Source organism: Phacochoerus africanus, chromosome 10 (genome assembly GCF_016906955.1).
Source record: "Phacochoerus africanus isolate WHEZ1 chromosome 10, ROS_Pafr_v1, whole genome shotgun sequence".
NCBI classification, from domain to species: Eukaryota; Metazoa; Chordata; class Mammalia; order Artiodactyla; family Suidae; genus Phacochoerus; species Phacochoerus africanus.
The window spans coordinates 102,955,740-102,970,810 of NC_062553.1; the positions used below are offsets into that span (position 1 = coordinate 102,955,740).

The 15,071-nt window shown below is 37.3% G+C and overlaps 1 protein-coding gene across 1 annotated transcript in view; it reads left to right on the forward strand.

Annotated features, from left to right (window-relative positions):
• The window catches only part of TNIP3 (TNFAIP3 interacting protein 3), an 86,210-nt gene extending 71,373 nt beyond the window's left edge, over positions 1-14,837 (forward strand). Inside the window, exons 12-15 of the mRNA XM_047798140.1 lie at positions 2,122-2,172; positions 3,071-3,169; positions 6,012-6,072; positions 13,377-14,837. Of these exons, the coding sequence (XP_047654096.1) occupies positions 2,122-2,172; positions 3,071-3,169; positions 6,012-6,072; positions 13,377-13,408 (243 nt within the window). The 3' untranslated portion in view covers positions 13,409-14,837. The remainder of the gene's footprint in view (positions 1-2,121; positions 2,173-3,070; positions 3,170-6,011; positions 6,073-13,376) is intronic.
• Positions 14,838-15,071: the final 234 nt, after the last annotated feature.

The window sequence follows — 15,071 nt, forward strand, 5'->3', positions numbered from 1 at the left end:
ATTCAGTTCCTCAAAATTTTGATGCTTTCTTTCTGCAAGGCATTCTGTTATATGCTGTGAGGGAATTTAAGTGATCTGTGCTACTATAAGACTCATATAATGTGGGGGACATATCTAGTCTATGGCAATGGCAATGCAGATTCCATTTCTGTGAATTTGTCTACTCACTAAAATATTCTTGTCACACCAAATCAATGCTTGTGCCACCTTCAAGGTCATTTGCAAATTTGCAGAGAGCAGCAAAAAACTTCACTTTCCTCACACACTTGTTCCCAGTGGAGGTCCAACAAGATGATGCTGTCTCCTTGTTTTAGCTCTCATACTGCAAGAAGTGTCCTTTTCATGATCTATTTAGTGCCACATTTTTCATATTTTTATGCTTTTTGTTGGTGATTTCATGGGGAGGGGGTTGGTTTTTTTAGGGCCATACCTGTGACATATGGAAGTTCCAGGCTAGGGATCCAATTGGAGCTGTAGCTGCCAGCCACAGCCACAGACACAGCAACTCCAGATCCAAGCCATGTCTGCAACCTACACCACTACTCACAGCAACACTGGATCCTTAACCCACTGAACAAGGCCAGGGATTGAACCTGAGTCCTCATGGATGCTAGTCGGGTTCATTACTGCTAAGCCACAATGGGACTCTGATTCCATATTTTAAGGGGCACGCCAGGTTTAGTGCTGAAGTGTTGGTCAGTGTTCCTAAGCACAGGAAGACTGTGAGGTGCCTTACAGAGAAAAGATGTGTCAGATAGGTTCAATCAGGGATGACTATAGTGCTATTGGCCATGAGTTCAATGATCGTGGGTCTATAATATACATTAAATAAGGTATCTTTAACAGAAACACACATAACACAAGATTATGTATTGATTTGTTAACAAAAATGATATGACCAGAAGCTGGTAGGAACCTAAGCCTGCATTTCCCTGGGAGCAGTGGTTCAGTACTTGCTGCTTCAGTGTTCACGGTGACTTTATGGAACATAACTACTGTGAATCATGAGAATTGACTGTACATAGTACACATTAGGCTATTAAAAAGTCATAGTAAGTATTAAATGCTATATGAAAGGACCAGGAAGGAAGGAATAATTCTGATAGATGGGCGTTGGAAAGGTGTCATTCAGTAGGAGACATTTGACCATGCTATATAGGGATGTGGAACATTGGATACAGGGAAGAAAGTAGCATGACTTGAGTCCAGGAAAACCAGCTTTCCCTAGGTATGTCAGATGTTGGGGGAACCCAGGGTAAGTGGCTCTTCTGGATGAGGTTGGCCTTTAATAGTGAGAAGCATAGGAAGTTCCCTTCATGGCTCAGCAGTTAACGACCCTGAGTAGGATCCAGGAGGATGCGGGTTCAATCCCTGGCCTCACTCACTGGGTTAAGGATCTGGCATAGGTCACAGACATGGCTGGGATCCCAAGTTGCTATGGCTGTGGTGTAGGCCTACAGCTGTAGCGCCGATTTGACCACTAGCCTGGTAACTTCCATATGCTACAAGTGCACCCCCTCCCCCAAAAAGCAAAAAAATAAATAAAATAAAATAAAATAAAATGAAAGCATAAAGTATAACTGTGACTTTGAACAGGTTACTAGGCATCTCATACCTCAGTGACCTCATCTGTAAAATAGGAATAATAACATTAAATATCACATTGGAGTTTGAATGTGAGTTATTAAGTGTAAAGCACTGATCAGTGTCTGGCATATACTAAGTGCACAAACAACTTCTAAAACTTCTTAAAATTTATTTAAGCCTTTGAATGTATAATGACCAATTCCAAATACATTCAACAAACAATAGAAGATGTTTTTGTATCCATAGCTATATCTATATTTATAGAGAGAGCTAAATATATCAACCTAAAACTGAGAATTATAATGACTTCAACAAGTTGGAACAATTTTAAATTATCCCAACTTTCCAAACTTCATTTGGGAATTTCAAGATAGAACCAATGCATGTGTGGAAAATCCAAAACTCAACTATTTTCGTCAGCATTGCTGTTATCAATGCATCACTTCTGAGCAGATCACTGCCAGCTGGGTCAAGAATAGCTTTAGAACATTTGAGTTCTTTCTGATATACAAATGCCTTTATTTTTTTCCACAGTTAAAAGCTTGTCAGATGGAGAAAGAAAAACTAGAAAGGCAGTTAAAACAGGTATGTTGATCTTTATTTAAATTCAGCAGCACCCTTAACACATTAAAATTTCCAACTTTGTTTTACCCACACATTTATTCCCAAGAACGGCAGTTCCTTGTGGTCCAAATTAAAGACATATTCAAACTCTGCTACAGATGACCTAGAAAAATCTGTGTTTTTCATTGTTGACTGAAAGGTCAGTGAAGAGATAATGCTTAATACCTTCAAGGCCTCTCAACCCTAACACTCATGAAATACACATACTTTACAGACATGTTTTTACAGTAGCACAAGCCTCGGTGTGTTTCCATTCAAATGAAGGTTCCTTCATAGACCCACAAACACCTGAGAAATACATTTCTTTGGTATTTCTTGCAGTGGCTTACACAATTTAGAGTGGAATGCTACTTCAAAGACTTGTGCCTTCTTTTAGAAAGTAGAGTGTCTTCTTGGGCATTGAAGCATTCTATCTCATTGATTCTCCAGTAGCTTTAAGGAATGGATATTATTTTTCTTATTCCTAATTTCCTCTCTGGACTTTAGTTATATCATAGGAGTCTCTGGCTGGAGTTTAAGAAAATATTTTAAGGCTTAATGGCTGTTTCTTCTTAAGCAGGGACCCTCTGTGAAGAACTCAGAAACATAAAGTTAACTCTACATACATTTCAAGCATTTCTCATTTATTTAACATGGAAAAATAGCTGCAGTTTCATCTGAAGTAAAATTTGTCCTTTGAACATGTTCTGTATCAGTCCAGAGTCTGCATTGACAGGCCTTCTATCTTGAATTAGGATTATGCCAGATTTAGGACAAACCTTAAGATTTAAACCAAACCTTGTGGTTGTATAAAGCAAGTGTCGGCATGGCTCCCCAATTTCACCCACTTTCAGTGAACCAACAGTATTGTTCTCCTCAGATGTATTTCCCAACCTGTAATTGCGGCTGGAATTTCCATCTGCGGGATCCATGTGTACCAACAGGTCCTGGGGCTGTGCAGGATCTACAAAAGCACCCGGTAAGTAAGAGCTCTCATTCCAACAAATAAGCATTTATATCTCTAATAAGTGCTAATATTCTCTTTTGGTAGAAATTATGTCTGCCTTTGGAATTTTGGCACACAATACTGTCGACATAAAAAAACCTCTATTGATCTCAGCCTCTAATTTTCAGAGTTACAGTGGCCAATGTACATTACAATTATCTTTGAGACACTATATCCACAGGATATATAGATATAAATAAAATAGCTGAAAGGTATCAAATTCAGCTAAAATTGCTTGAATGAACATATAACATATGAGTCTTTTTAAATAACATACTTGACTCTACCTAAAGGACATTTCTATGAATGAGGAAGAACAAAGTGAATATAACAAAGCAATCTGGAAGATGCTATTTTCAGTTTTAAACTTATATTGAACTACTATGAATATTGCTACATTTGTGCAAAATAGTTTTTGACATTTTCCAATTGAAAGGATATTCTTAAAGGATCCAAGAAAAAGTGACCCACTTAAGTTTCTCTCATGTCTACCCAGGCAAAATGAAGTGAACAGTAGAGCAATTATTTATGAGTAAAATTGATTGAGACAGTCAGCCTGAATAAGTCAGAGCCAAAGCACCCTCCTTTTCCTTCTCTGTAGCGGTATTCCACCCACCCTCTCCCATGATCTGGATGCTTGTCTCTACTCTCTATTTTGCCTACACAGACAGAATCTTTATACAGGAAATATATTATGCAGTTTTCTGCATCTTGGATTGGCTCAGACAACCACCTCCCATGTAGTTATTATTAACTGCATTTGTAACTATGCAAAGAATCTGAAATTTTTCCAGCAGAGGTCTAAAGGAGTGCATGTTGCTCTTTGTTGCCTAAACTGCTCATACTTTTGTATTTGAGTGTGGTGCAAAGACGTTTTCCCAAGGGAGGAGATAACGGCTCTTTGGGTGGCGGAAGGATGTCAGAATTTAATGAGCATCTCTTATTTGACCCTGATGTGACACTGCACACAGCTGAGAATTTGGTTCTTTTTGTGTTGTTGTTACTTCTGTCTGCTCTCCCTCCTCCATTTTCTTTTTTCCTTTACCTGTTTGCTTACTTTTTACTGTACACCAGAAATATTTCTGGCAATCTCCAAGTGCAAATATCATTTCTTAGATTTTTTTTCAGAATGTAGATGTAAATTAATATCATAGGAAACATAAAGAGATAGAAATTTACTAAGGAGATAGTGTCTTCAGATTGGGGAACTAGGGAAATACTCTTGTGAAGAGTTAACTATTAAAACCAAGTTTATCTAGAAGTAAAAATGACTATTTTCTTCAAAATATCATTTATGGAAAGAAGGAAGAAATTCACCTACTGTAAAAAAGCTCATCAAACTTTTTCTATCCATTACAAGAGATAAGGTAGTCCAGATCATATAAAATTATCACCAGATAAAGGTCTGTATTTGAAAATATATTCCAAGTCATGTATAATGGCCACATTTTCAACCAGCTAAACAAAATCTCGGTATAATGATAGAACTTAGAAAAATTCCTGGAGTTCATTTTAAAAGCATATTTCATGTTCCATGCTTATTTCTAAGCCTGAATTAAAGCTGGTGCTATAGTTTTTGTAAAATTATGGTATATTCACCTTCCTTTGGCAACTGTCCTGGAATATAAAACTGAGGCTCACGTCACTTATCCTATGTGTTATTTGAGACATCTAAAAATAAACGAGGAGATGAAAAACAGAGGTGATCTCATTTCCTCTTTTAGATTTTTCATGGACCAAAGGGAGCCAAGAGCCTAGGTGTCTGAGTGAGGGTAAAGTGGGGTCAGACTATACAAGTGCAGAATTTCTTAGTGTCTTGTCAGATAATTGAACTTTTAGGCTACTTTCAGTGGTATGGCAGCCCTGTAAAATGCTCCCTATTGGCTTATTGTCAGAGAAATTTTCCCTGAGTTATTTTCAGAAGGTAATTGAATAATAGAACAAAAAGTCTATATTCTCTGTGTCTTAAGAAGGGGTCGGAGACAGGGATAAGCATCTGGATCATGAAGACAGACCCACCTCTTGGGTAGGCAAAGCTGAGATTGCTCTGTTCCAAGTGGTTAAATGCAAAGATTCTGGCCCTCAAACTGTATTTAGAAATTCAGGTCTATTGCTTATGATTTATCTCAATGCGGTTTGTTTGACATGTTCCCTGATGTTCAATATCTAGCTGTTCTAATTGGTGTAAATCTAAGAGAAAATCCCAAGAGAAAAATCCCAGTCTGCCCTCTCTTCACATTGCCTCTCTAGTCTAAACTATCTGAGCAATTTAGAATAGTTTCTGCAGAGGCACAATACAGAGGAAAAGATTTTCTCTGCTTTATCATCATGAGCCTCTATAAGCCATGTCCTCACTTAATGACCTATATTTCTTCCTTGAACCACCAGAAGACATTAAACGTGTACCTTTTTGTCATAGTCATCCCATTGCCTCCTATGTGAGGGTTTTTTTTAAAAAAGTGTTTGTTGATAATAAATTGTTTAATTTACAGGCTATAGTAAGTTTTACAAAAGTGTTTATACTTCTGCACATATATCCAAAACACATCTGTATCCAAAAAAAAAAAAAAAGCCATAATCCCAAAGTAGTAGAAATTCTGACCAAATACAGAGTGGATTTAGGAGGGAGGTAGGGAGATGTAAGAGTGATAAGAGAAGTAAAAGAGGTGGACGAGACTGGCAACAGGTTTGGATAGAAACTACTTTCGTGTTGCCTGCATAACAAAAACAACATAGTATAGTTATATTTTTAACACGCCACTATGTTTTGTTTGAAGCCCATATTGCTATAATAACTTTTTATTGTTCCACACAGCCAGACTATCGGTGGTATGCTCCTGACCAATTTCCGCCAGATGTGCAGCACAAGGCAAATGGTAAGACCACAGCTGTATGGAGCATTCTTTCATGTTTACATTTTAATGGGATCTTTTGGGGATGTTTACTCAACATCCACTCACTGGTACTCAGGGAGGACCTACTATAAAGTTGTGTTGCATACACAACTGTAATGTGATGCACCTGGGGTTAAATTGCACTCCTTTAGAAAAAGAAAATGTTGGAATGCAGAAATGCATGGATCTCAATTCTGGCTTCTGTTCCTGTTCAGTCTCAGAGTCAGTATTCCATCTGGGGTTAGAAATGACAACTTCCATTTCTAACCCCAGCAGAGCTGTATTATAACAACAACAGCAACAAAGCTCTGTGATTCTACTACAAAGGACAGATGCACATCCACCAACCTAGGTTGAGTTTGCTAGACAGATGTTTTAAATGTCATTGGCAGACAGACAGAGGAAACTAAAGGCTCAGAGCTGTATTCCCTAATGACCAAATGTCAGACTCCAAGTTCAGGCCAGAGATGCCCCCAGCGCCCTTCTCTAAGTATGCTGGGAAAACCTAAAAAGTCACCTACGAAGTACTCACAACTAAGAGCACTCGTTTATTTTTCTTTGGTTTTCCATTCTCCTCTTTCTTTCCAGAATCTGCTATACTCTCTACCGCTTATTCTTCTGGTCTCATGAGGCCACCAGGTGTGGGCTGGAAAAACTGGGCTATATTCATAATCTCACTTCTGTTCTCATCACCTATAATCAAAGTGAGCAATGTCTGCTACATGTTTAAAATCCCATATGACACACACCTGTTACTCTTAAGTTGTTAATTTTGAAATATTGGAATCTATCTAAAAACCTGAACATGAACCGTATTTCAATTTCAGGCCATACTTGAAATGTTATCTCATTTAGTTCAGATCTGAGATCACAAAATTCTCATTTTCAGTACAAGGAGTCCACTGCAGAGTGAAAGTAAGGAGCCAGGGATACCACATGTAGTTTTTCAGGCTGTGAACTTCACAAGTTCAAGAGGCTTTTCATGGTAGTTGTAAATGGAGCCTCCTACAGTTGTGCAGTGCACAACCTGGACAGCTTTTCATAGCGGCACTGGGAGTGGCACTGTACATAGCAGCATTTGGAGAAAAAAGATAAAAAGTGAGAACTCTATAATAAAATGTCTAGGTGTTTATCAGAAAACTGTAGGGCTTTCTTTTTTCTTTTTGTTACTAATATAATAATTAGTTTTAATGAAATTCTTGGGTTCCAATCATAATGGAGAGTTTTTAATAGAAAGGCATACTGTTGACCATGATTGTTGCATAATGCCTTTGTTTTAGAAATCCATCATTGCTTAATAGCTCACCAAATTATAATTGCCACCCAATTATAATTTTCCATTTTATTATTCTATTGGTCTGGAATGAATATTAAAGATATTTTCTCCTGAATTGGAATTTAATCACTGGAAAATACAACTATGCAGTAGTGAATTCAGTAACATCATAAAGCCATTTATATATCGCTGTTGCATTCTTCCTGGATCAATGTAATAGAAATAATGATTATGTAAAATAGAAATGAATTGTGATGGCCTTCATAAACTAAATAATATGTAAAAATTATTGAAACCTACTGATTTTTGTATACTTGGGAAGAAATATAGAGCTTTGGGATATATAAACTATTGTGTGAGAGTGTCTACAGAAGAAAAATTACAATAAAAAATAAACCTCTATTAGGTAGCAACTTAAATATTTTTAAAACATTCTTTTTTGATCTTCACAGCAATGCTATAAAGTAGGTTTTATTATCAAACCCTTTACAGATTAGGAAATTGTGGCTTGGGGAATTTAAATATATAGATTTTTTTTTCTTTTTCAGATTCTTTTCCTTTATAGGTGATTACAAAATATTGAGTTTAGTTTCTTGTGCTATGCAGTAGATCCTTGTTGATTATTTTATATATAGAAAATATTTTATTTATGTGTAAATGAAATGTATCCTTAAAATGTATAAATTTAAATTAATATTAATTTGTACATGTGCTTTATAGATTGTCCTAGTTCTCACTTTCTATGAATTTCCTTTGACTCCTGACAAATTTATTTTTCTGACCTCAATATATGTAGGATATTTTTATCCTAGTATCTTCCTTTATAATTATTTTTCTTATTATAATCTAACCTGAAATAATGGCTCTGATGTCTATGTGTGAGATGTTTCTAGAGCAGTAGGTAGACTTGTGATTTTTAAAAGGTACTGTGGATGTGTAATTGGCAACTAAATTTCTGTGACACCACTGATCCTCCTCTGACATCCCCAAGGTCTGGGGCAAGCATACAAGGAAAGCTACATAATTTATGTATAAATAGTTAAATGTTATGAATCAAGCTTAGAAGCTATTAAAGGATAGTCTATCCTCCTATTGATAAATACACCTTGGAGGCTAGGGTCAAATTTAGAATGCTCAAATTCCAACCAGTTCTGGGCCAGAACACAGTGGACACAGAGGACAGCCCAGCTGGCACATCCCAACTTCGTCTATATTCCTCGTCACCCCACTGCAAACAGCACCCCTTGGCTTCCAGCCTAGGGAAGAGGACCACCTGGGGCCTAGAAACATTCACATGGCAGAGAATTTAGGGATCTGCGTGTGGTTGCCAGGAGCTTGTTCCAGAGGAAGGCAGGCTCACACAGTGAGGAGGTCTGGCTGGAGGAGGGCCAGACCAGGGTCTTCTGAACAGTGGGGACACAGGGAAGAACTCCCTGGCCCTGGCCGAGGATTAAGGTCAGTAGCTACCGAGTACCACATGGAATAGTCTTCAGGTCAACTAATTTTCAGCCTTGCTCACAGTTACCGTTTGCCATTATTTTAGAGTGTTTGGGGGACACATTGAAAATCAAATTTCTTTCAAAACTAAAGATTTAAATAAAGGTTTTAAAGGCTTTGAGAATTACTTGACTTTCCCTCTGCATAGCATTAAATAATGGCATTTTTCTACATTGAAGTCCGCAGATGTTAATGGGTTACAGTTTCTGTTTAAACATGTAATTTTATGAAGAACATTTTAATCTCATTTTATCTGTTATCAGAATGGGATGCAAAATGAGTTCCATGTTTCCAAAACAGTTATGGCACAGTAGAGTCAGTATAACCTTGAAAGCATGTTGTTTCCTTTCTCCTTTGTGAAATGTCAAAAGGCTATGCTTTCTGACTGTATTGTATGCAGTCACTTCCATAACTTCCAAACTTTTCATGTGGGGCAGAGTTGAACTTTGTCTAATGAGCTGGAGCTCAATTGTTACCCACTTGAAACAGCATGAAATGTAGGTATATGAGAGCGTGTTGTGAGCAGACATTATTTCTTTACAATATAAAAAATAAAAGCCCAGCTATTTTAACTGGCCTTTACCAATGCCTAAAAACAACTAATTAACTGAACACTGACTGATTTTGTTTCCTAGGGCTACCATAACAGAGTGTACCACAAACTAGGGGCTTTAAAACAGCAAAAACCTTATGCTCTCACAGCCCTGGAGGCTAGGAGTCCAAAATCAAGGTGTTGGCAGGATCGTTCTCCCTCCACAGCCTCTAGGGGAGGGTCCTTCCTTGCCTCTTTCAGTCTGTGGCAGGCTCAGGTGTTCCTTGGCCCTGGCAGCATAATTCCAATCTCTGCCTCTTAACTTCACATGGTCATCTTTCCTCTGTGTCCATCTGTGTCTAAATGCTCCTCTTATTATAAGGACACTGGACATATTGGATTAGGCTAATCAAGAGTAACCTCATATTAACCTGATTAAGTCTTCAAAGTCCCCATTCCCAAATAAGGACATGTTCACAGGGGCAAGTCCTTCAACATATCTTTGGAGGGAACATGATTAACCCCATAACACTAACTGTGTGCCAGAAACTATTTTTAGGTGCTTTATATTTATTTCTTCTCATGAAAACCTAATAGTAACCTTTGTCCTTGTTTTCTAAGTGTGGAAACCCAGGAGCAGGGAGAAAATGTAACTTATCCAATCCCCACGGCTAGTTATTGGCTAGGATACAAACAAGCCCTATCTAGCTCCAAAGCCCACGTTGTAACCACTAGGCAATATGGAACACCCCATGTTCTACATTAAGTAAAATGTAATAAGCACTTTTGGATTTAAATACATTCTAACAGTCCTGTGCTGAAAGCCAGAATCTTTATTTCTCAGTGTGTGTGTCTTTTTATAACTGCCTTTATATTTTATACGTTACAGATGATTTTATATTGGTAATTGGCTTGAATTAGTTGGATTTTTTTTCCCCAGTTCCTTATAGTGATGAAGAGATAAAGGAACCAGTGTAAAACATGAAAAACTACTTAAGAAATATAAGAAATAGGAGAAACTTGAGACCATACTTTTTATAATTTTGAATACAGATGAATAAAGTATTAATAATATTTTTCTTTTATAAGACACCCTACTTTTTAAATTATCTTACCAGTGGTTAATAGACTTGCCCCTGTGAACATTAACCACTGGTGGTGGTTAAGAGAGAAGATTAATCGAAACTTAGATGATTTTAGCCTGTTTCTAGATTGTTAGAGAAGAATTACAGAAGAAATGCCACCTCACCTTCAATACTCTAAAATTCAGCCTATCAGTAAACTAAGTGATTTTGCTAAGGAAATATTAAATAAACGGCAAGGGTACATTTACATTTCAGGAACATATGAAAATACAGATGAGTAAATATATTCCTTCTCAAACATTGAGTTTATAAGCAAAGACTAGACATTCGAATTAACGGTCTGTGTAGAAAGGCAGATAGATAGTGCTTAGAAGAGAAAAATACCCACAATAAATCTAGACTAGTCACAATCCTACCAGGTAAACTGAACTGTAGTAATTTTTTTAAATGGAAGATAAAAATCCATAGGGAAGGAAAGCAAAGTGTATATTATATAATTGCATCTCAAATGGGAAGAACATTTAGTAACCCAGGTTTCCTTACTGTTCATGCCATTCTCAGAGGTTAGCAGGTGTATAGAGAGTAGAGTCCCTGCAATGCTTTTAAAACCTCTCTGCTGCCCTAGTCCCCCTCCCCTCTTAGTACCAACTGTACTTCAGATTCAGCTAATCCTTGATGTGGAGTAGCCACAGACATGGCCTCGGCCACCAAGATTTCAGGGTCCTATTCAGATCACTTTGGCATCAGGCTACTTAACCAACAATTTTGTGACCACAGAAGCCTAGAGTGTAACTGACACCATTATTAAATAGTCAGGCACACAATTAGTGGGTGGAATTTCTCACCAACAAATAAGGCAAAGCCAAGGCTTCCTAGCACTGGGATGACCCATGTTCCCTTGTGGCATTTCTCTTGTCTGCCCTCAGAACTGTGGAGCCAAGTCTCATGACAGAAGTCTCTTTCCACCTTCACTGCCTTCCTTTCAAGGAACTGAGAACCTCTCTTTGCCTTTGTTCAGACTTCCATGCTGCTGTGGATCACCTCATGGGCCACAGCCTCTCTCCATCTAAAACACGGGATAGTAACAACTCTTGCCTCTGTAACTATTTCGCAAGAGTACAGTAAAAACTACACAGGAACTAATTTTCTCCAATGTTTTCCTAAGATACCTAAGGATAGGTGCCATCAGTGGATTAATTCTAAACTTCAGGATTGATTAGACCACTGGTATTGTGCTTCTGGGTCCAAATTTATGTTCTCACCATATCAGGTATCTTTTTTTTTTTTTACATGTAAAAGTTTTTTAATCAAATTAAGGAATGATTCCAGACTTTTAAAAATTATTATAAAGTTATAAAGTCCCATGTAAATAATTCTACCTATATTTCTTATTTTTGTCCAATTTAGTGAATAATCATATAAATTCTGTCTTAAAAATATTCCAAAAATTCAGAAACATACATACATATCAATTATAATTTGGTGCCATAAATTGCATGTAATTTCAAAAATAACACAAATATGTTAAGAATGTTAAATGGCTAGGTTCCTATAGAAAATGTAGATATCATTTCCAAGAAAGTATGATATTGCTATATTTAATGTAACTTTAAAAAAGGCATTTTAATTGATATATAGTTGATTTACAATATTATATGTTTCAGATACACAACATAGAGACTCACAGTTTAAAGGTTATACTCTATTTATAGTTAAAAAATATTGGCTATATTCCCTGTGCTATGCAATAAACCTCTGTAACATTTATTTTATACATAGTAGTTTGTATCACTTAATCCCCTACCCTTATCCTTCCCCCTCCCCACTGGTAACCACTAGTTTCTTCTCTATATCTGAGAATCTGTTTTTTTCCTTTTTTAATTTACTTTTTTCTTTTTTTTTTAGGGCCACGCCCATGGCACATGGAGGTTCCCAGGCTAGAGGTTGAATTGGAGCTGTAGCCACCGGCCTACACCAGAGCCACAGCAACATGGGATCCAAACCGCGCCTTCGAACCTACACCACAGCTCGCAGCAACAGCGGATCCTTAACCCACTAAGTTGAGGCCAGGGATCAAACCTGTGTCCTTATGGATGCTAGTCAGATTTATTTCTGCTGAGCCACGACAGGAACTCTTTTTTTTTTTTTTTGCTTTTTTTAATGTAATTTATTTTTTGAGAGTGAACTCCAAGAGTCTGTTTCTTTTTGTTGTTGTTATATTCACTAGTTTATTTTTTACATTCCACATATAAGTGATATCATAGAATATTTTCCTTTCTCTGACTTATTTCACTAAGCATAATACCCTCTAAGTTCATCCATGTTCAATCCATGGCATTTATGATTCTTTTTCCTGTGACTATGAGTAGACTTTGATTTTGTCTTCCCTGTGATACTTATTTGTGGCATTCTATCTTCCTCCTATTAAAATGTTCTGAATTTTTCATATTGGCTTCCCTGATATATGATCACATCTTAGAAACTGTGATCTTTTCTATGGCTTTGGCAATAAGGCATCCAGTACCATATTTTTAAAGTAGTTTATTTGGCAGTTAGTACTGAACTGAATAATAACATATGACTTACTTTTGTAAGCAAATGCCCAAGCCATCAAAATGCCAACAAGAATGGAAAGTAGTATAGAACATTCCTCTTCAGGCATGATTAGAACTAGGCCACGAGTGATTTCACAAAATGCTAAGCCTATGTCAATTCTGAAAATAATAACTCTCCATTTGCTGCCTCTTGATTTCTCAGTGTAAATTTGTGGGGGCTCATGAGTAAAATATTTCTTTTCTTTTCTTGCCAGCCACAAAGTTTATGTTAGCCCTAAGCCAGGGGAAGAGAAATGAATTTTTAATTTTTAATCTGAAACATTTTCTGATGTTTTTCATAGCTTTCTCCTCAGAAAAGAAAGCCAATCAGTAGAAGCACACCAGCGGAGGAGCACAGAGGCCAAGGGAGCCCTTGGCCCGAGGCCCTCGTTCTTCTCTCTACTGTGGTCTGTGTCTGCACATCGTCTACTCCACCGTTTGTGTCGGTAATGTTTCCCTTTGGCATGGATGGAGGATAAGGCTGTAACAGCTGAGATCCTGACCAAGTCTGAGGAGGCGGAATCTCACAACCTCATAACATCAGTTTCCTCGAAATGAGATTTGACAGATGGATTATGGGCCTTTCCTAGAAACTCTCTTCAGCATATTGCTATTGGATTTTCAGGGATGATTTCATGATTTCAGCCACTCCACTTGAAGTGCAGTGATATTGTATGTTGATTTAAATATATGTTCCCTGGGGGAAAAGTTTTTGCAGTTGTAAAATTTTAACATTGCTCCCATTATTTTTATAGGGGCATAGTTCTTTAGTCAGTTTAACTCGATGCCACTATGTTCGTCATTGTTGGCCTTAGTGAACTGTAAATAGAACTGAAGAGGTGTATGTACTTCACCTCTATACTAAATGAGTGGTTAAATCTGTATAAAATGGTAAACTTGAAACTATTCTTTAAACAAATCATTTCTTTAAGATGAGAAATTGTGAGCATACCTCATTTTTAGGTGAACTAGATTGTGAAAGATAAAATCCTTATGTGATGGTGATAGCTTTGCTGTGTACATGTATACTCACAGAAGTAGTTCAGAGATAGTTGGATTTGCATTAAATCTATGTTTTTTCTTCCTGTACATTTGAGTAATCATTACCAAAAAACATGGCTCTCTTTTCTCAAACCAACAAAAAATGGAAAATGAATGTCTCCAAATTTTATTGCAATTAAATTATACAGTGACATGACAGATGTCTAAAAAATAAGCAGATTTAAAAAGGATTAAGTTCATCCATTTAATAAGGATTCTGCTAGGACCATCTGGAGATCCTTCGTGGGCTGGTATAAAGCAGGAGTGTGAGGTCCACAGATAAAAGAAAACCAGGAGTATCTGCTGTAGCTGCAGTCAAACAATCCAGAGATGTAGCTGAGACTATCTGGCTCCAACTTCCAGAAGTTAGTCTGCTTAATTCCAGCTCAGTTTTTTTTTTCAATTTATGGAAATATTTGAAGCTTTGTCTAACACGATGGCAAAAGAGCCTTAGGCAGTTGAATACTTTCAATCTCAGTCTGGCTACTTAATGCTTGATAATTCTTGAGAATGAATTATCCTTCTCTTACGTTAATTCACTAAAGGGTTATTTCTTCTATTCCTTATTAAAGAAACAAACCATTCTTGGCCACTACTTCAGTATAAGTGAATCAGAAAAACAACAATTGTATCAAAACGTTCCCTTGTGGCACAGAGGAAAGGAACCCGATTGGTACCCATGAGGATTTGCGTTCGATCCCTGGCCTCGCCCAGTGTGTCGGGGATCCAGCATTGTGGTGAGCTGTGGTGAAGGCCACAGATGCAGCTTGGATCCAGCGTTGCTGTGGCTGTGGAGAAGGCCAACAGCTGTAGCTCTGGACTCAACCCCTAGCTTGGGAACTTCCATATGCCACAGGTGTGGCCCTAAAAAAGTGAAATTAAAAAAAAAAATAGTGTATTTTTTAAAATTACTATTTCCTTGGATTAGTGAAAAAGTCATTGTAATACCAGCTTCT